This window comes from Ananas comosus, linkage group 11 (assembly GCF_001540865.1).
Source record: "Ananas comosus cultivar F153 linkage group 11, ASM154086v1, whole genome shotgun sequence".
In the NCBI taxonomy this organism is placed as follows: domain Eukaryota; kingdom Viridiplantae; phylum Streptophyta; class Magnoliopsida; order Poales; family Bromeliaceae; genus Ananas; species Ananas comosus.
In genome coordinates, this window is record NC_033631.1 from 10,567,149 (window position 1) to 10,589,120 (window position 21,972).

Below are 21,972 nucleotides of genomic sequence, written 5' to 3' on the forward strand. Positions count from 1 at the left end.
TGGTGTGTATGAGTAGCATTGCTAAAATATTATTAGAACAAATAACACTTTTGGTTCTCAAATTAGGAGGCATGTGACACTACGGTTCTCAAACTTCAATTTATTTTATTTTTTTGCTAGAACTTTCTAAATTGTCACAGTTAATTAAGTAGCACAATTTAATTTAGTTGGCTAAATATTAATATATGGCTAATATAAAAGTGATATAATAGTGTTATGGTTAATAATACTAAAATAATTAAGATGCTTTGTTACTTATATATTAACAACTCATCAATATTTAGCATTCGAGCAAAAAATTATCAAAAAAAATAAATAAAAATTTGAAAACTAAAATATGACGCTCCTCATAGTTTAAGGACCAAAAGTGTAATCTACCCAAATTATTACGGTCATTCTGCTGCTTTATGATTCGAGCTAGATAGGCGATTGATGAAGCTGTGCGGTTGCCGTGTAATAAATTTCTCGACTTCTGGTGGTTCAGAACATACTGCAACTCTGAATAATATAAGTATTCAATTCAAAAACAAAAAAACAAAAAAAAAATTTGAAAATTGAGTGGTCTAATTCAAAATGGCTTGACAGGTTCTCTACACATTTTTCACCTTTTCTCCGATTCATCTTTGTGCCGTTTGATCCATGATATTATTCTTGGGCCCCTTTTTATTTCGACGGCTTTCGAAACGGACTTAAAAAGTGGAACATGATTCGAGAAAACAGGTGCGAAATAGACAAAATTTTTAAGACAAAGGGTTGGGATTTAGACGTTGGATAGTCAGAGTCTTAACATTTTCGTTCACATACGTGACAGATATTAGTCGAATCTTATACCTTCCGAAATCATAAGGCCTTAAAAGTTAAAACTAGCTCTAATACCATGAAATTGGCCGAGACGCATCGCGGGCTAACCAATTCATAACTTTGTTTTGAAGAGACAAAGTTAAAACAAAGCTCACATGGTTGGTTGGTCCACAAGAGTTGCCCCCACTCCCTTCATAGAAAATGGCGTGTTTCTCTTTGGACCAATTCATTTTAGAGTTAATTTTTTGTAGCCTCGTGTTCGAGCTACGTTTGTGATTGTGCACATCTGATCTCCATCTCCCTCTCTATCTAGTTTCTCTCTCAATTAATTTCTTACATAGAGTGCTTTCCAATTTGTAGGATCCACTTTTTCCTTTGCATGTGTGATAATGTATCCTAAGCGAAGATACTTTAATTTGCTTCGTGTTAACGTTTTCCTCGCTATGGTAACGTTCCCATAAAGCTTTTCCACCTAACCTAAGCTATATATAGAGTGATCAAGCGATTTTGCTTCGAGATGAATAGCACGTGGGGGATGAGCATACCATTTCCATTTAGAGTTAGTGGGACCATCATAAAAGCTATTTTCCTAGGCACCCAAATTAATTCCAATTGCTTTCATGGAGGATTATGTTTCAAGTTTCCAAATTTCGAGAATTTTGAAAATCACCAATGGATAAGGAGCTAGAATTGGCATCTTGTGACTTCCCTCAATTTTAGAATAATATTATATGTAATATAATAGACTAAACCCCTTAACTTGGCTAGCTGTAGATTTAAAATAATCTTATATGTAATATATAGTAGGGCTAAATTTTTTAATATCGTTTTAATATTTTGGACAGTAAAGTTAAGCATACTAGAGATACAATAATTTTAAAATAGGTGACTCTCTGAAAAGTAAAGTGTCACAACATGAACGCGGATCTAACATAATAGCAAAATGGTCTAATGATTTCAATGCATGCATGTCATCCTCTTTGTCATGTGAGCCTTAATCAATAGAATAAAAGATCTAAAATTATTATTTTTATTTATGTACTATTAATAGCTTATTTATTTTTTTTATTTGTTTATGTTCGTTTTTAATTATATGCTGAATCCATTGTGAAAATTTTCTGAATCGCCGCTGATTAATATAGTTGGAAAAAGAGACTTGTTAGGGATGTTTTTACTTGTCTTTTATTTTATTATTTTTGGGTTCTGGTCCTACTCACTTTGGTTGTAAATTGTATTAAAGCAATTGCAATGATTTACGTGATGACCGTTTTCTTGGGGAAAAAAAATTTGCTATGGTATTCAAAAAACCTTTCAAACTATTTCCAAACATATATAATACAACACTAACTGGGTTTTTTTTTATAAAAACGTAAAAACCAAACGAATAGTTTGCTATCTTTTCCTCTTAAAAGAGTAAAATAATGCTTCTTTTTTTTTTTTTCTGTACTTAGATATTTGGTGCATTCCATTTGGATCGATGAATAAATATTGACGGTTTAAGTTAATTTAGCCAATTAGAGCCACTATTTAAACCAGTAATTCTTATCCTAAAATAGAGGAGTATTATCAAAGTGGGGGATTAAATTCTGCACATATATATACCTATATATTATTCTCTCTGAATTTACAACATGACAACGTTCCCTTCATTGATGGGTGCGGGCTCCATCCTAAAACGGCTCAAATTTTCAGTATATATATATTTTTTTTTCTTTGTTTGAATCGAACCGATTTTTTTTTTTTACCTGAATCGAATCAATCATTATTGAGTGTGGGCTCTAGCGAACCGGTTTAAGTTTTTCACATATTTTTTTCTTTCTTTACTTAAACCAAACTGAATTTTTCTTTATTTTGATTGAACCGAGCTCGATCACATCTCTGCATTAGGCTGAACTGTTCCTCTTCCACTTCCTTCGGCTCTTCTCTTCTTTTATCGGCAAGATGAATTCTACTCCTTATCGTCAATTAATTTTTTCATCATCGTTTTCTCTTTTTTTGTCGTTATTTTCTATTTTCTTTCTAATTATTTATCCGTCGCATTTGGTTACTGTACCGTATTCAAAATTTACTTAAAAATTAAATGGATTGATTAGATTGAGAATTTTATTTTTTTTAATTCTTGTTGAATAACCCGTGATTCTAACGTTCCATACGTAGTAGTACTCCATGCCTAGGAACCGCTGATTGTATAAAGGACGTCACATGTAAATTATCAGTTGAGAGCGGCTCGTACAATTATTTATTAATATATATACCACCGCTGCTCTGAACCCATCCATTAATGAAGCATAATATATATATATATATATATATATATAGTTTTGGCGAACTCCTAGAATTCTAAGTTCAAATTTTGCGGTACACTGATCCCCAACTGTTGTGAAATCCGGAACACACTCATGCATAACTCCTGTTCCAGGATTAGTACATGTTTCTCACATCGGATGGATTCTGTAACTTCCGTGATCTCCAATGAGATGCATCTTAGCCATCCACCACGTCCTACCAGTAACTCGATGAGATTATATGTTGTGTATTTTAAAATATTGTTAAATTTATTCACATATTAACAATTTGCAAGAGAATGAGATTTGAATGAATTAGTGTGGGCGGCATTGTAAAATTTGGAATTTAGGTTGCCGCAGATTAAGGAAATCACTGACCATAATACAAATTGAGCTGCGATTTATATCGAACTCTCTTCGATCCCCTACTTAGATCCACCGCAACATGTCCCCATGCGTATAAGCACGTGTGAAGTGCATGCATTAAATTAGAAAGAAAATAAAAGTTACATAAGGAAAAGACTTAGAATTCCAAATAATTGAATCAAATTTGATCTATTCTTAACATGATCTCGACTAACTTTAATGTGAACATGAAGTTTTTTTTTTTTTTGAGAGAGAGAGAAAGATAACATGCTATTCGTTTCGTTTATTTTTTTAGAAATAAACTCAACTGAAAAAATGAAGTAATCAGGTTTCGAACTTAAAATCTCGGATACCAACCACTAAGTTCTTTGTCATTTGTGCTATAGGCGGTTAGTTGAAAGAAGTTAAATGCGATGATCGGTGAATTTGTTTAGTTGAAAAATCTTTTGGACTTTCTCTTTAAAAAAAATAAAAAAAGAAACTGTCGGTTTGGAATATGGAAATTGAAATGACCATCGTCCATGAAAAAGTCTAAAATGTAATTGTTATATAGAGTTATGCAATGTTTCCAACCAATTAATCAAATTATTTCTTGGAAGTTTATGTATTCCATCATATTTTTTCAAAATTTATTTCTATTATATTTTTCTTTCAAAAAAATATATAATTGACTAATTATAGATAATGTGGTATAGCTGTTATATAGTAGACTTTCTCGTCTCCATGCTACGTACAAGCATGGTCGTAGAGAATCACAATTCAGCTTCCATTACTAGTGCTTCTTCAACTTTTACTCCAGCTTAAAATCTTTCCAAAGATGACATGTTAAGCATTAATTTTACTTTTATTTTTATTAGAAGGATAAATTATATTTTCACACAAGACAGTTTGTTACTTCAAATCTAATTTATTATAATTTACGGTTCAAACTCTTAAAATTATTATAATTAAATATTGTGATTCATTTTAATTTAGAAATCTGAATGATAATATGCTGCTAATATAATGATTTACAATGATATTGCAGTAGATAATAATATAATAATGATTAAAATGGTATATTATTGTTATATCAATAATATATCATTATTTAGACAATTAAATTTAGATTATAAAATTTAATTATAATAATTCTGGAAAATTTAGCCCTACAGCCCCTAATAAACTGATCAAGTCACTTATTAACGAACAGATCCACCCCAAATTACAAAATCTACCCCACCCCACCCCACCCCTATAGGCTCCCCTGAAGGCTGAAGTGCGCTTACCACTCCAAAAAGACCAAACCGTATACGCGGTCAAATTTTAGGGCCTTATTTATTATACGACCTACACAAGAGTACTCCGTAACGTTCACATTCGTAGTACCGCCCCATTTCCCATTCGCATTGTTGTTATTATATTATTATCACTGTTACTATTATTATTTTACGTCTCTCCCTCGCCTATTTCCTCTTTCAAAATCGACCTGAGGCTGCAGTGCCGATCCCAGAATAGGGACCGTTCCTCGGTTTTCGTGCCCACTTTTTTTTTCCTTTTCTCTTCTTATTAGAGAAGGAAAAGCCCGTTCAGAGTAAGAAGTAAGAGCCCCTCCTACACTCTTGGTTTTCGCCGCGACACTAGGCACAAGCATGTTCTCCTCGGAGCCATCTCGGCCGTCGGTCTCGCGGTGAACGGTGATCGTGCTCAGCAAACAGAAACGAGAGAGAGAGAGAGAGAGAGAGAGAGAGAGGAGAGTGGTACCTTGCGTACGTAGCGAGAGGAGGCGATGGTTGCGGGGAGGGTGAAAGCGGCGATAGGGTTTCAGAGGAGCCCGGCGACGCCGAAGGGGGGGGCGGGGTCGGGGGCGGCGGCGCTCGCGCGGTCCTTCGGCGTCTACTTCCCCCGCTCCTCCGCGCAGGTCCAGCCCCGCCCCCCCGACGTCGCCGAGCTCCTCCGCGTCGTCGAGGAGCTCCGGGAGCGGGAGTCGCGCCTCCGCACCCAGCTCCTCGAGCAGAAGCTGCTCAAGGAGACCGTCGCCATCGTCCCCTTCCTCGAGCGCGAGATCGCCGCGAAGAGCGCCGAGATCGAGCGCTCCAGGGAGCGCGCCGGGCGCCTCGAGGCGGAGAACGCCGAGCTCCGCGCCGAGGTCGAGGCCCTCCGGTCGGGGCTCCGCGCGGAGGAGGAGATGCGGAGGGAGGAGAAGCTTCGGGAGATGGAGGCGGAGGTCGGGGAGCTGCGGGGGGCCGTTTCGGAGCGGAGCGCGGGCGATTCGAGAAGGTTCTCGAGCGGAGCTCGGGAGGCTACGGACGAGTGCTCCTCTTCTTCCTCTCAGATGTTGTTCCAGGGCCTAATCGACGCCTCCTCGAGCTCGAATCTCTTCCTAAACATGAGGAATCGCCCCAAATCCACCGACATTTCCCACAATGCGGAGACTCCGAAGCTTCCTGGCACCGGTCGGAGGGAGGAGATTGGAGAAAACGAAGCGACGCAGCATCCTCGCTGCAGCAGCGAAGACGTTTCGAAATCTAGGGCTCCTCACATACCGAAACCTCCTCCATTACCCTCCTCTTCGTCGTCTTCCTCCTCATCCACACCTTCTACCTCTTCTTCTTCTTCTTCTTCGTCGTCGTCGTCGTCGTCGTCGTCATCATTGTCGTCTTCTTCCTCGGAGACCACCTCCGCCTCGCGGAGCCGAGTTCCGAAGCTGACCTCGTTGCCGCCGATACCTCCACCTCCTCCTCCTCCTCCGCCGCCGCCGCCGCCCCCGAGAGAAACGAGCTCGGGAAAAGGGCCGGGGCGAGCTCCGCCTCCCCCGCCGCCGCCTCCGCCGCCGCCGAGGGGATCGAGGTCGTCGGCGGCGGCGGGGCCGTGCGTGCGCCGCGTGCCCGAGGTGGTGGAGTTCTACCACTCGCTCATGCGGAGGGACTCGCGGCGCGAAAACGGTGCCGGCGCCGCCTCCGACGCGGCCTCCTCCTCGGCCACCTCCGCGCGCGACATGATCGGCGAGATCGAGAACCGCTCCGCTCACCTCCTCGCGGTGAGTAACGTTACCTCCCCCTCCCCCTCTCATATTTACGAAATTGCCACTCAACTTATTTCAATCAGCGACCGTTGATTTAGGTCCGACGGTAGCGGGGACCGCCCAATTATTCACTCTCCTATGTTCAAATCAATGTAAACCGTTGATCTGTGATAACGAGATGAAATAGACGGTGGATAATTAATTCGGGTGTCCGGACACGAACAAAAAGCTGCAGAACATCCAAACCGATTCTGTAGCAGCCTCCGTAGTGACATTAAATAATAATAGTTCGGAATTGAATACACATTTCGGGAACATAATTAACTAATTTAATTTTGTAATTTATTTATTTCTTCGGCTCAGAAACACTATAGATTCGCGGGTCAGCAGCGTTGGTACCTGATTCTGGGGGGCGCCTCACTAGCCGTTGCATTCTTTATGACCAAATTACCCCCCTGTTATCACTACTGTACTACCCTTCAACAAAGGGAAAAGGATCGCTGGGCATTTAATTCGCACTTCATGTTCACGTACATTTGTCGTTGAGTTGGTCATGTTTATACGAAAATATTAAAGTTTAGGTCACTTGGAACAGAAAATACTGTTAAGTAAATTTGTAATATTTTACAAATTACACAACTCAATAGATAGATTTTAACTTTGAAATTATAAGGCATGCTTTTTTTTCCCCCCCAATTTGTATTTTTTTATTAATTAAATACTGCAATATATATATATATATATACAGTCATGTTAGTTTGTAAAGTATTGTAAGACGTATTTGTACGTATAATATTACACATGTGAAAATTACAGATAAAGACAGAGGTGGAGACGCAGGGGGATTTCGTAAACTTTCTGATAAAGGAAGTTGAGGGGGCCGCCTTCACCAACATTGAGGACGTGGTCGCTTTCGTCAAATGGCTCGACGACGAGCTCTCGTGCCTGGTATAATTTGCTTTTTACTTATTTCAATTCGAGCATAAATAGAAATGCGTCCGTATAAATTGCGTTGCTTATATTAAATAAGTCTGTTAAAATAAAAAGTACTTCTAAATGCTTAGATATTTGGATTAGGAAGATATTTGGATTAGAATGGACGTAATTAATCTCTCCACATCTTATCTTGAAAATTTGGGTTAAATTTTGGTTGACGGAAATGCCGTCGCGGTGGCAGGTGGACGAGAGGGCTGTGCTGAAGCACTTTGAGTGGCCGGAGCAGAAGGCGGACGCGCTGCGAGAGGCGGCGTTCGGGTACTGCGATCTGAAGAAGCTCGAGGCCCAGGCGGCAGTGTTCCGCGACGAGCCGCGGCAGCCCCGCTCTTCCGCCCTCAAGAAGATGCAAGCTTTGCTCGAGAAGTATGTCACACTCATATAAGCCTCATCTCCTTTTGTTCTTTTTCTTTTTTATCTTTTCCCATTATGTTTTATATCTTGTACCGTAACATAGATTACATCAGAGTAGCACTACATCATAGTAGCGTTGAATATAAATATTAAAGCAATAGCTTAACGTAAGTTTTAGATAAAAACATTTGTCTTAGATCATTTAACATATGGCAACAGAGCACAAGATTATAACTTCAAATCCACTGAACCTACTGAACTCTTAATACTATTAATTTTTTTTCTATTTAATTTTAGGCTACGTCTTGAGCTCACCAAACATCTTGAGTAGAGGCCTGATGAGGAGGAGCCTTTAATATTAATATTACAAATACTATTCTTTAATAATTCAAGTTTTTGAAAATCACGATTATTTTTTCTTGTTTTAATAGTTGATCGGGGGTAATGTTTTTGACAGGTTGGAACATGGGGTGTACAACCTCGCAAGGGTGAGGGAGGGCGCCACGAACCGATACAAAGGGTTTCAGATCCCCTGGGAATGGATGTTGGATAGCGGAATTATCAGTCAGGTACACTAGCAATTTCCCCCCAGCCCTCTTGTTCTTTTTCACTTGCGCCTCTAATACCATTGTCAGCATCTAATCGTACTTCTCATTTATTATTGCCAAACAAGATGTCCCTGCATTGGAAAGCACTCTTATAAGGGTTTAAGTTAACATCAGTTAAAAAAAATTATTGGCTAACGGAGCTATTAATCTTAATAATTAAAATAATTTGAATTAAAACTAAATGAAAATGAGATAATTAACGAATAGTTATCCGAGGTTAGCAAAGAGCCAAAAGAAAACGGACAGGTGGCGACAGAACCAAGTGACAAAAAGGGCCATAGAGATCTCGATGCACGTGAGCACGGGAGGTCACGTGACTGACGCTGCCTTGTCACTGGGTGCTTTTTTGGGCGCCAGGTAGTAAACAAATGATACGTGGCTGCGTTGGTGGGACCCGTTGGATATGAACGGGAGCATTTTCTTGTCCCTTATATGCAAGTAGCTCGATCGGCCCACGGGATTCAATTATTTCTTATGGATTTAGTCCTTACATGTATCGTTAATGTAGAAGTAATGTAGTATTGTTTTGACTGATAATTCGCTAATAATTAAAATACTATGCCATTTTTATGTAAGATGTGGATTAATATTTTGTCAACTAAATTGGGTCGTGAGATTTGATTGAAATAACTCTGAAATTTTGAGACAGAGATTACAATAAATTAAAGTTTGAGAACCAAAATATCACCCCTCATAGTTTGAGGACCACCACATTGTACAATTTGCCCATTTCTTATTGTAGCTATTTATGTTATTTTGTACTTAATGTGTGGTCACTTGTGTGAGGCCTAATTTGCTGGCATTCACTTTCTTTTTTCTTTTTTCTTTTTTTTTTTGAGAGATAGGTAGCACGTTATCTGCTTCGTTTATTTCATTTAGAAATAAACTTAGCTGGAAATTCAAACTTAGGTTTCGGATACTAACCACCAAGCCCTTTGCCCATTGCTTTAGGGACGGTCGGTGGCATTCACTTTCTTATATCTTATTTGTTTTGTTTTCTTTTTAAGTAATGATTCGTGAGAGGGAGAGGATTTGACTAGGTGGTTGCAAATTGTGCAGCATTGTGCCATTGGAGTGAGGTCGAGGTTCATGGTTAGTATGATATACGAAAAACAGTATATTGTGATGGGTTGAGCTTTTAGAGAAATGGTTAACTTACTTGAATTCTCGCAGATCCACAATCTAGTAGATTTAATGCTAGAAATCGAGAAATGAAGATGGGAAATTTTTTAGCGGAGGAAGCCATAACTTTCTAGCTTATACTCCATTTTGCATAGAATATGTTGCAGTTAGCAACTTGGAGGCGTTAGGGGTAAAGATGGGATTATTGAAACCCGCTCGAGATGCCGTGACCATCCCTCTCTCCTAGCATTGTTCTATTGTGTTATTCTATCCAATCCAATCAGGGTCTTGGACAAGATCTTAATTCTTATTACTCACAAATAACTTAATGTTCTTATTTACCTTTTCTTTTAAATTGCATTATTCAAGTAAGGAATTTTACTGAATTTTGCTCTTCGACTGTGGGAATTTTGCAGATCAAACTAGCATCAGTGAAACTCGCTATGAAATACATGAAAAGAGTGTCCTCCGAGCTCAAGGCCTTAGTAGGTGGCCCTGAAGAAGAGGAATTGATGCTTCAGGGTGTTAGGTTTGCCTTTAGAGTGCACCAGGTATTGATCATGCGATCACATTTTTGTAACTAAATTCCATTCCGTTTCTGATCAGTTTCTTTTCGTTGCTTCTTCCAGTTTGCCGGTGGCTTTGATGTAGAGACGATGCGAGCGTTTCAAGAGCTGAAAGATAAAGCATCTTCGTTTCATACGCAAAGCCAAAGCCAACATCAACAGCAGAAGCTTATCTGCAGGGCTTCTTAGAGTTGCTGCTACCTTCCTCTTATCATATGTTTATCTTACCGCAAAAACCAATGAATTGTTTCGTTCAGCGATTATTTTGAATTATTGTATTTTGAACAATTTTGCACTATAAGGAAGCCAAAAAGCTTTGGTTTTAACTGTCGCCGCCGGTACCAATGTGGTTGATCTTGGCTCAGTTTATAGGTGTGTTGAAGGTAGAAATTGAATTTTGAATTACGTTACTTGCAATTTTCAGAACTTTGTCAAATGATATCAAAGCTGAACCACTCGCTCCAACGGATCAAGTGGAAGATTACAAGATGAACTTTGTACTAATTTTCACAACTCAAATGCCACATCCACTAAGAATTGAGAGTTTTGAAAAATATTTCTTCTATCAAGGAATTTTAGGGAAAGTTTACAAACTCATCTAAACCAAAACACTGCAAAAATTACGAGAGGCAAAAGTTTCTATCAAACTTGGGTGCAGCTCAAACTTTACCTGCTTAACCTTTAAAATTTGTAAAGTAACAAATTAACATTGTTCTCACCCTCTAAAACATAACGAGAAATCACACTTTCATTTTTCGCCCCGGAATTTATTTCCCGGATTGAATTGCCATTATTAAGAATCAAATAATGATGAAATAATCCAACAAAAAATGAATGCACATTGATCCAATACTTGCTAGGAAACTCAATTGAAGTCCTTCCTTTCTGGTTGAATATCCGATGTTTCTCGGTCCGCCTCCTTCGGTTCATGTCGTAAGCACTGCGTACAGTATCTGGTTCCACATATCGGGGAGCCCCGCGAGGCACCAGTGGCTACAGTCCATGCCGGTGTGGTCCCCACTGTACGCCGATGGGTGCGCGTCTTTCCTTAGCTGAGAGAGCAACGTTATGTCGAGTAAGTAAACCGGCTTCGACATACCACCGAGAGTGTTCTTTACGACGCTCTGCGCAGGAAGTGGACCTCCTGGGTAGGTCGATCCGGATATCGGTTGCGTTTGCTGGTAGCAGTTCTTCGCGTTTGGTTCCCCCCATTCATTCCCCCTGCATTTTGTTCCGGTATGACGATACATATGAATTCCGTAGTTGGATTAATATGTAAATGTTATGAATATGCATATGACTTTTTGTAGTTCTTACTTGTAATGAGTGGGAGAAATTCCCTGAAAGAAAACCTTCGTCGTCGATGTGTCGATATTCGAATCGACCCATTTGGCCCACGTAGCTAGCCCCTTGGAGAAGGCCACTAACCGGTCCATATCTTTTACTACTTGGCTCCCGTCCTGTATGTAGTCCCACCTGCAATGCAGTGGTCGATATTTACCGCTCATATTCACACAAGAGCTTAATAAAAGGACGAGAAAAGGGGAGATCTCGCACGGTTGGCTACTTCCGGTGTGAGTCCACCAATGCCAAGTGTTGAAGATCAGCAGATCAATGCCGAGCCAGGCGCCGCCGGTGATGGAGTCTAGCTTTAGAACCCGACCGATCGGCTCGGTCACGATGTCCACAAGATAGGTCGACCGGTAGTACATCACGGACACCGCGTAGTTCTGAAAAAGTTTTGGTCCATGTTAGATCGACACCGAGCCGGTCTTAAGTTTTCCGTGATTGAACTTGGACTGTCTTGAATCAATGCAGCATAACGCGTCCAAAATAAATAATTATTCAAAAAGTTAAATAATCATTGGCTAGGCCCCCTAATTTTGAGTAGATTTGTATACGACATGTGATGATTCCCCAGGTTTTATGTGGATCATCATCATTCCCCGATAAGCATTTTTAGTGGGAATGCAATGTGGTCCCTCAAAATACGTTTATTTATTTATTGGTCCATGAATAAAATGGCAAGTGGGAAATATCATATATCTTTTTTTCACAAGGACTCGGCTATAATTGCGCGTACAAATTTATGATCATCTCAGTATCCCGTGACCTTCTCGGAATTGAAAACCATATTATAGCAATAGAATTTTCCACTATTCCGTAGAGAAAGAATAATAATAATAATAATAATAATAATGAAAATAATAACGAGTATGTACAATTTTTTTTTAAATTTCTCTAATAAATCGTATAAAAAATTATCCTAATATTTAAAGTTTTTTTTTTTTTTTTTGCATGATCATGATCTGAACAATGCGGGAATATTGTAATTCTCGGGAAACGAAATGAAAATTGGAAAGATGAATACACTGTTTAACTCGTGTTGTGTGTGTCACGGGACAAGCCCAGGTGTAAGGGGGCGTAGAATAAAAATCATATTGAAAAAATATATAATTATATTGTGATGCATATATAATGGTTCAGAACATTTTTATTTTTCATTTAAAATTAAGTTAATAGCATTTAATGGGTAAGAAATATTATTAAATGTCTCAAAATATAAATTAATTTTTGAATTATTTTGTTAGTATAAGATGAATTATTACACAAAAAATGTTGAAATCAAGATTCTAACGGATAATAACAAAAAGTAAATTGTAATGTATATATTATTACTGAATAACTTATTTTGACAGTAAAAACTATTAAGATTGAATGACTCAATCGCTCAACAATCATTCGGATTTACAAATAAATAATTATAGAGCGACAACTTTTGGTACTTTGGTAGGTACAGCACTGCTCAAAATTGGAAGAAGAGATAAAAATGAAAGAGACAAAGAGAGATTGTCACACATGATTTTTTTTTTTTTTTTGGGTACCCATCAATATAAACAATCTAAAAAATAATAATAATAATATTCATGTGACCGTAGAGGTGACATTTGAGATTCTCAATAAGTCATTCACCACCACTGCCGAGTACAGTAATTGATGTTATTAAAGAGTTTAAAAAATCGAAATAAAAGACGAAAATTTAAGGATAAATTACACGTTTTGTTCTCAAAATATGAGTTAGATGATATTTTTGTCCTCGCATCTTAAATTATTATAATTTAATTTGTGGCTTAAATTTTTGTAATTTTTTACAATAAAATCCTACAATCTAATTTAATTAACTAAATATTAATAAATTATTAATATAGAAATGATGTAAAAATACTATAATTAATGATATGATAATTATTAAAATATTACATTATTTTTACATCAACTATGCGTTAATATTTAATCAGCTAAATTGAGTTGTAAGATTCAATTACAATAATACTAAAAATTCATGCCAAAAGTTATAATAAATTAACAATGGATATTAGAAATAAATCAGATTTATTAAATCATATTTCATATTTAACAATGGATATTATGTTAAAAGAGCATCGAGTTAATTCAAAATCTTAAGCTAATAGATGGTAACATCTACAGATTACATATAGAGTCGAGTTAGAATGCTACTCATAGTATAGGAATAGTATTTGTTGTGTATTTTTTTGGTCATTAGATACCTAGGATTTACTGGTGCTAAGTGAAATAGTAATAGTCCAAAGGTAGAAAAATAGATAGTAAATACTTAATAGTACATCAATTCGACTCTTATATATACACGTCAAGATTAAGTTAGACCAGCTAAAATTAAAGAAAAGTGTGACATGATTAGAAATAAACTGAACTAAAAATATAAAGTAACTAACTAGACTCGGATCGACCTTGGAATCCTAAGTATACCAACTATCAAATTCTTAATGAACTGCACTAGATATATACAGGTGCAAAAACGTTGTCGCATGTACTGTGTATATATATCTAATACAAAGCAATTATTTTTAACAAAAAAAAGAAAAAATTGATCAATTTAAATAAGATCATTAACGCTTTAGTAGGTGAACCAAAAAGGAAAAGCAGATCAGAGGATAAAAAAAAGGGGGAAAAGGCACCTGAAAGGTCACAGTGGAGATGGTGTCGGTTCTGGTGTAGGTGGTCCTGGTGTTGGGAACAGCTGCACGGAGCATGCAAGCCAGGGACTCCCACTGGTTCAGGCTTATCGAGTCCCCCACAAACATCACCTTCTTCCCCCTCCACCTCTCCAACAAATCCACCCCATTGAACCTATAATCCATTAATTGTTCTCATTTTTTTTTAAATTTATTTGTACCCATTTAATTGATTCCAAAATAGCAATAACACGACGTAAAATTATCGCCCGTAATTAATTGGTGCACTGCACCTATTCAACTCTCCATCATATCTCGTACTACTAACAAAATTGCTCAATTCGTTTCGGTTCAAAATTTACTATCGACAAGAGTACAAAACAAGAGGAAAAAAAATAAAAAAGAAAAGATCGATACATAAATGAGAGATCCGAGATCATCAATTTTTGGTCGAATGCAGAATTTTAGAGAAATACTGACTTATCAGAAAGCTCATTTTAATTTTCTGCCACAATCAAAATTGGTGTTCTATTGCTTGCCTCGGGAGGTCGCATGCGGCGGGCCGCCAGCGGTACTTGAGGTAGAGCGCGTCGGGGCGGCCGTACTTCTGGCAGTCGAACTCTGGCTCGATGAACGGGCAGCCCGACGAGCCGTAGGCCGGCGGGTACGAGCTGTCGTAGACCCAACTCCCCGCGAACAGGTCGCAACTTTCCCCGCTGGCTCGCTCCGATCTCCGTCGACCGCCGCCACCACCGCCACCGCCACCACCACCGCCGTGGCCGGTTCCACTGCGGGGAGTGTCAACGCCAATGGTTGTGGCCTCAATATTGGTAATTGCGTTGTTGAAGGGGACTTGTAACGTTGTTGCCAGGATTATTATTATTATTATAGTAATAAGGTGATATGGTAAATGTACTGTTTTAGGTGAGGCCATGGGAAGAGCGAGAGAAGGGGGTGCAGGGGAGAGGGAGGAGAGGTTTTTATAGGAGGTGTTTTTGGATGTACTCTGTGGTGATGAATTTATAGTTTAAATAGTTGATGAGTTACATTTTTTTTTTTTCTTTTTATGTAAGTTACTTTATATGTACTTTTATATATTTTTTAAAAATAAATTTCAAATATCATATAGTTTAAAGTGTATCAATATAATACTCTATAGTTTTTTTTTTTTTTTTTCTTTTCGTCAGCTCTTTCGTTAATGTTTTATTAAATTATATACAAAAAAAAACTTTAAATACCCTACGTAAATTTATCGAATATTCACTTTATTACTTTTTAGTTTTAATTTTATCACTAATTTAACGAAAAAATTAGTAAAAAAAATAATAAAAAGAAAAAAATAAAATTACAGAGTATTAAATTGATACACTTTAAACCATAAGATACTAAAATAAAAAAATATATATATAATCACATGGAGTGATATTTGAAGTTTTTTCTTTTTTAACCATTTCCTTTTTTTCTGGGCCAATAATAAGTGAATCTACTGAATTCGGAGTACACGGTCAGTGCTGAGAATTTTGTGGGATCCGCAAACCACTGGCTAATTAAGGAATAGTGATTTGTTTTTCTTTTTTCTTTTTTAATTTCAATGTGAAAAAATCATATCTTTTAATGCCTAATCTATGAGCAAATTTAGTTCATGTACTCGATCTCTCACATAAATATAGGGTGGTAACTTTATATACTTTATTACTCTGTTTTTTTTCTTTTTTTTTTAGGGAGTGTTGGTTCTCAGAAAAAATTATTTTTACTCTGCTTGATTTTGAATTTTTTTTTTTATTTTTTTAGATTTTATAAAAAAAATAATATTTTTTAAAAGTTTTTATGTGAAAAACAAATATTATAGAAAAAAAAAATTTGTGAAAATTTATTTTTTGAAAAATTAAGTTAGTAAAAAAAAAGAGAGTTGTTCTCTCTCGTGATCCCCGCAGAGTTTTCACTCAACCGTGACTCACTATGCAATAGCAAAAACGAATTATTGTGTGCACCGAGTGCATCCCTACAATCATACACCGCATATTTATTAACCTTTTATTCTAAAATATCACTTGCGTATCATTATTTATTATTTAAGCTATTTGTAAATTATTCTCTATCAGGTTAAATTTTTTGATCAATAATATATTATTAGAGCAAGTATGTGATCCATCATTCAATGGCATAACTTCTCACTTTCTATTTCTTCTATTATCACTGAATATGATCAGATTCAAATCAATTTTTTGAATAACGGTAAAAGTCAAAATTAATGTCATAAGTTATTGGTTTTATTAATAAAATATGGCTGGTAAATAAATGGTGTATAAATAAAAGAATGCTCCGGGTTCACACAATAATTTCGGTATTGCCAAAGATAGGGATTTGTCAACCACTTGTTTGAGAGTGGGGCATGGTTTGGTTCGTTGTATGGATTTTTTTGCTGTCGCGTTGTGGATTCAATTCTTAAATATTTTATATTGCAATTTGCAGCTGTATATTAAATACTTTTATAATATATAAATAGTAGAGCTACTATGCTATTGAAAATATAGAGAATCTGGTGCTTCCGACTTTTTAGCCTTTAAATCAGTTTCTTTAATTATTTCTAACCTTAAGATTAACTATTATCTTGTGGGGACCACTCAACTCTAAAGATTCTACTCAATCCTAGGAAGGACCGCAATCATTCCAATTGTACAATTCTTGATCCAAAAGTCAAAAATTGAAAATATCAAATTCTCTATACTTTCGATAGCATAGTAACTCTATACTATATATTTAATCGGAAGTATAAAGAATTTGATGCTTCCGATTTTTTAACCCTTCCATCAAGAATTGTACGGTTGGGATGATTGCAATCCCTCATAGGGTTGAATAGTACCCCTAGATTTATTTTATATATATATATATATATATATAAAATTGAATTCCTATGCTTTTAAGAATACTAAGTTATTGGTACTTGTAAATATTTGGTCATTGGATTAAGGAATTTGCAGTTAGGATGATGCGGACCTCTAGGGTTGGGTGGGTGGTTGGTTGAATAGTATGATCTAACGGGTAGAAATAATCAAAGAAATAGATCTAATGATAAAAAATTTACAAACACGAAGTATTTGGTGCTTTTACAAGCACCATAGCTGAACTCTATATACATATGCTGGACTAGACTACTATCGGTAGTAAACGGCTCGGTTTACTATTGATTTATTTTCGATGTTAGAGCTTTCAAATCGACAATCGACATCATTAAATATGATCTTGACCATTTAAACTATCTAGAAATTCAATTTCATATCTTTCTGACATCACTAACCAAATGATCAAAAAGTCATAAAATCTGTAATTTTAATAGTCAATACAATATGTTTGCTTGTTTGCTTGTAGACGGGTATAGAAGAAATCCAAATGAGCAAAAGTTTTATTAGAAAATTGTTTAAACTATTTAAAACAAGATATAAAGTATAGATCTTAAATACAAAAATTATATCATCATTTTTTAGAAGGTATTTATTTTCAGTCATTCATTGTCTGTTCACTTGATGGACAAAAAAAATAATATCGAAAAAGCGTAAAATTTAATTTTTAAATAGTTTAAATGATTTAGATCATATTCAACGGTATTGATCATCGATTTGAAAGCTCTATCATCGAAAATAAATCAATAACAAATTGAACCGTTTAGTACCGATAATATTCTAGTACCTCACACGTACAACATGGATTCTGTTTGGTTCAGCTTTTCAAAATTTTCTATAATAAAAATTTTCCATTAAAGAAACCTTTTATTAGCACTTGTTTAAGAAATTTTACGTAAATAACAATTCTACTAAGCCCAAATTGATTATAAGGGACTTGTTCTCAAAAAACCAAAACACAAAAAAAAAAACAAAACTACTGCCCTTTTATGCTCTTCTTTATCTGATCAACCATGAGAAATCATCCTTAATTTACATGCACTTGCTAAATAATTTTTTAACGTACACAAACATATGTAATTAGAGCAATTTTCCCCCTTTATGGCGATGTCGAATGTGTTACATGTAATTGCGTCAAACGATTTTGAATGGGATGTGCCCTGGAATATTAAAAATAATAATGATGATGATTTAATTAAAAATCATTTTTAAACAAACTTCCAAGTTAGGACATATATAAAGTAACACATATCGTAGATACGCACCATTACAGGTGGGAAAAGAACAAAATTTGTCACGACACAATTTAACTTCTTAATGGATAGATTCAATTATCATCTGTGTAGATTATATTCTATAAATAGAGTTACTTATCAGGATGGTATATAATATACTATTAATTCTTTGTAATTGAGAGTTTTACATTTTAATTAGTTTTAAGTCATAATATAGGCATTTTCCGAAGCGCATCAATCCTTCAACAAATAGGAACTACTAGTAATGTTTTCCACTTGACCTTGTTATAAATCGAGCACGGAAGAGCTATTTGATAAAGTGTTGATTGAGTATTGGGCGCTTCTAGGAGAAGCTCAATTTGATAGTTTGTTTGGTCCCTATTTTTCAACAACTTAGCGCACAAAGTTGTGCTTTTATCACCATTTGGGACGACAAAATGTTGCCTCTTTGCTAGGCATAACTGAAAATTTTATACTTCGCAAGCAAGCACAAATTTCGCGTTCCACTCACAAGTCCTAAATTTCTAATTTGATTCATAATTTGCATGTATTATAATCTCACAAGAAGTAGTGCACTGACACTACAAAGTGAACTGCAATAATCATTAACATACTAAATTTCACCAGGTGCATAATATGATAGTTTATTGGCGGAGTTACATTTACACTATCTAATTTAAAAGTTGATATTGCCAAGATAATGGCTTTTACTAGTGCCAATCTTTATTTAATTACTTTGAAAAGATGATAGCTTTAAACTAATTATAGTTCGATGAAATGCTCTTTCAATGGCATTTTAGGAATGAAAACAAAGCAAATAACATGGATCTTATTGGGGCTGATTCATACCCATATACATGCAGCTTTTTTTCCTTTTTTTTTTTCTTCTACATCATATATATATATATGTAACACAAAAGTTGTCCTTTAATCTTATCAAAGGGCTAATTATTTTCATCACATGAACTCATTTAAGAGCTACAAATTATAGAGAGCACTCTCTTTCAACCTTAAAAGTCAATAGTACGTATTGCACTGCTGGATATTGAGACATTGCAAATTGAAAAAGTTTAATGAGTGGAGCCCTTGTACTAATATTGCCTAATTAGTACTAGATAAAAAATAAATAAACCAAAAGCTGCAGCTTTTAATTTATTTTGTGAGAGCAATAATGGGCTAATGAAAACCTACTCTTACCATTTGCTATTTCCAAGTTCTAATTGCTTTAACTCGAACACCGCGTTTGGCGCCTAGAGTTAGATCATGTGAAATAGAAGAGAGAACAAAATTGTTAGTAAAGAAGGATTTAGTGATTCAGAGATATCGAAAGTGCAGAAAATGAGTCCGAGGGAATACGTTACACATCTTGGTTCTTTAGCTGAGTTCGACAAATTTATCTCGGTAAGATTATTTGCCCAATCAGATTCAGCAATTCTAACCTCGAGCATCCCCCGACTTCTCTGACTTGTTTAGTCCTTAATTTGTCGTCTGTCTCTCTTTTCCTTTTTTTGTTTTATCCAATCCAATCCTAACCGCTGGAGTGCGGATCTATCATAAGTCCTAATCATTTTTGTACGGTGATAACCTCGATGGCGTGGCAAACCTAACCACGGATTAAATGAGTGAGAGTTATTAAAGCTCACATTAAAAAAAAATCTACTTGAGTGTCCTTTCATACACAATTCAGAGAACAGTGGGGGTTGTGGACTGTTTAATGGCCGACAAAATTGGTGAGCGAGCTACACATTTGTAATATTGTCACTATTAAGACCATTATTGTAACGTTTTGGGGCCCATTAAATTCTATATAAGAGAATATGACAAATAATTAGTAATATTTTTTGTAATGGTTGCTCCCAACATGTAATCCTTTTCACCTCATTAATTAAAATAATAAAAAGAGAAGGAGAACATTAAAAAGTATATAGAAGCCTCACTCAGTGTTTCTTGAGGAAAAACAGAAAAAAAAAAAAAAGGAAAAAAAAAACAATGAGAGAAAAGAAAAGGAGAAGGTGACCAAAGAATATTTTAAAAGAATATTTAAATCATTGATTAGATATAATGGATATGTCTTTTAAATAAGTTAATGCAAATTTTCATGATCAAAGAAGTTACTTTTTACATTATTATAGAGAAAATTGGCCTTTTATTTTGTTAGAGTATTTAACAATTATATTTTAATTCCTAAGAGTTAGCTATATCTCCAATTCAATTCGTTCATTGAGATGCCAATGGATAAGGGTATCCAACACAAATCCTAATAGACCGAAGCTAAATAGGGATGGTTTTAATTATAGAAATAAAGATTCAAGACCCAACAATATCAATTTTGGTCTTAATTTTTATTTGTATCATAACTGAATCCACATTCGAATTCAAATCTGTATAAAAATCAGTTATATATAAAAGTTTTTTCTATATTTAATTTAATAATTGATATGTTTTAAACAATTTAACGTAATACAAAAAGTACATTAAATAGCCTGGATTCGGTTTTTTGATTTCGGAGACGTACATATGGTTTTTCTAACAAGTTTGGTCTCGATTTTGAATTTTTATAACTTGGATATAATTTCAGATGTTGTATCTTAGTTCAGTTACTTTCTTCGAGCAGTATAAACCGTTTCGAAACTAATATGTTGACATTTATGTTGATTCGACTAAGAAATGTACATATATATAGTATCGGACTAACTGACCATACTTAGTACAGTTAGTTAAAAATTTAATAAAAATTATTCGAGACCTTAAATTTGGAACTAAGTTACTTTATATTTCTAACTGAATCTATCTTTTTTTCAAAAAAAGAAAACTAAATAACGACATTGGACTACAACGGAGTCCGAGAGAGAAGGAAACCTACAAAAAATATTCTATTGAGCGGATGGAACGCTGCAACTTCTTCTTCTTCTTCCTCCTCCTCCTCATATGAGGAACGGTGGTGGGGCCGTGATGTCGATCACACCCCACCACCACCACCACCCCCACTTAATGCGCCGACAATATAAACTGCCCCAAAATTCTCAGAGTCTCTCTCTCTTTGGTGTTATTAGCAGCTAATAGTTTATTTTACTAGTGAGAGATTGGATTCATTGAGCCCCTCCCCAAGTTTGATCAAATGTATTTTACTAACTAAACATGATAAATTGGCTTTTTTAAGGAAAAAAAAAAATAACCTCCTCATAATAGGTACAATAATGGTAAATACTATTTTACTTTTGTATCCCGTTTCCTCCCACTGCCTACGAGCAGGCGCTTACTCAGTGCATAGAAATTTTCTGTGTATAATTTGCGGAGGAGGGCAGTGCGGCTTGCGATAGGAAAAATTATCCAACGTCCTTGAAGTCATGTATTTAGAATTTATTATATATGAAGTTTGATCATTTTTGAAAGCGCGTAGAGCAAGATAATTAAGACTTGGTTTTAAAATTGAATTACTTTAGGACAGTAGATTGCATTTGATGATTTAGAATTTTATTTGAAAAGGCGAATTTAGAAGATGACTCAATTAGTGAACCAGGGTGGCTAAAGTGTAATGAGTAAAGAGTAGTTAACAGTGCCCGCGTCGGCAGGGCAAAGCCCATGGCATAAAAAACGAGATGGGAGGGGACTCCAATTAAACGAGACGGTTAGCTACACTAGTAATAAAGGACACTATTATCTATCATTTCGTTTTAATATGTTTTTTTTTCCCTTTAATAACCCAAAAAAAAAAAAGTTTGTTGACAAATACACTAATCACA

At 35.9% G+C, this 21,972-nt stretch overlaps 2 protein-coding genes across 2 annotated transcripts; one reads left to right on the plus strand and one right to left on the minus strand.

The window, feature by feature from the left end:
• Positions 4,709-10,429, plus strand: LOC109716920 (protein CHUP1, chloroplastic). Its single transcript, XM_020242535.1, has 6 exons — positions 4,709-6,471; positions 7,273-7,404; positions 7,634-7,815; positions 8,261-8,372; positions 9,950-10,084; positions 10,163-10,429. The coding sequence occupies exons 1-6, from the start codon at positions 5,221-5,223 to the stop codon at positions 10,286-10,288; spliced, it is 1,938 nt and encodes a 645-aa protein (XP_020098124.1). The 5' UTR covers positions 4,709-5,220; the 3' UTR covers positions 10,289-10,429.
• Positions 10,736-15,090, minus strand: LOC109717799 (protein trichome birefringence-like 38). Its single transcript, XM_020243721.1, has 5 exons — positions 14,634-15,090; positions 14,098-14,269; positions 11,657-11,829; positions 11,417-11,575; positions 10,736-11,320 (listed from the first exon to the last, which is right to left on the minus strand). Exons 1-5 carry the CDS (start codon positions 15,026-15,028, stop codon positions 11,026-11,028), a joined length of 1,194 nt encoding a protein of 397 aa, XP_020099310.1. The 5' UTR covers positions 15,029-15,090; the 3' UTR covers positions 10,736-11,025.

Coding starts and splice junctions, on each gene's coding strand:
- LOC109716920 (XM_020242535.1), top strand. CDS start 5,221: ATGGTTGCGGGGAGGGTGAAAGCGGCGATAGGGTTTCAGAGGAGCCCG. Junction 6,472..7,272: donor GCTCCGCTCACCTCCTCGCG/GTGAGTAACGTT, acceptor TGAAAATTACAG/ATAAAGACAGAGGTGGAGAC. Junction 8,373..9,949: donor ATAGCGGAATTATCAGTCAG/GTACACTAGCAA, acceptor GGAATTTTGCAG/ATCAAACTAGCATCAGTGAA.
- LOC109717799 (XM_020243721.1), bottom strand. CDS start 15,028: ATGGCCTCACCTAAAACAGTACATTTACCATATCACCTTATTACTATA. Junction 11,830..14,097: donor TCTCCACTGTGACCTTTCAG/GTGCCTTTTCCC, acceptor AAACTTTTTCAG/AACTACGCGGTGTCCGTGAT. Junction 11,321..11,416: donor ATTTCTCCCACTCATTACAA/GTAAGAACTACA, acceptor AACAAAATGCAG/GGGGAATGAATGGGGGGAAC.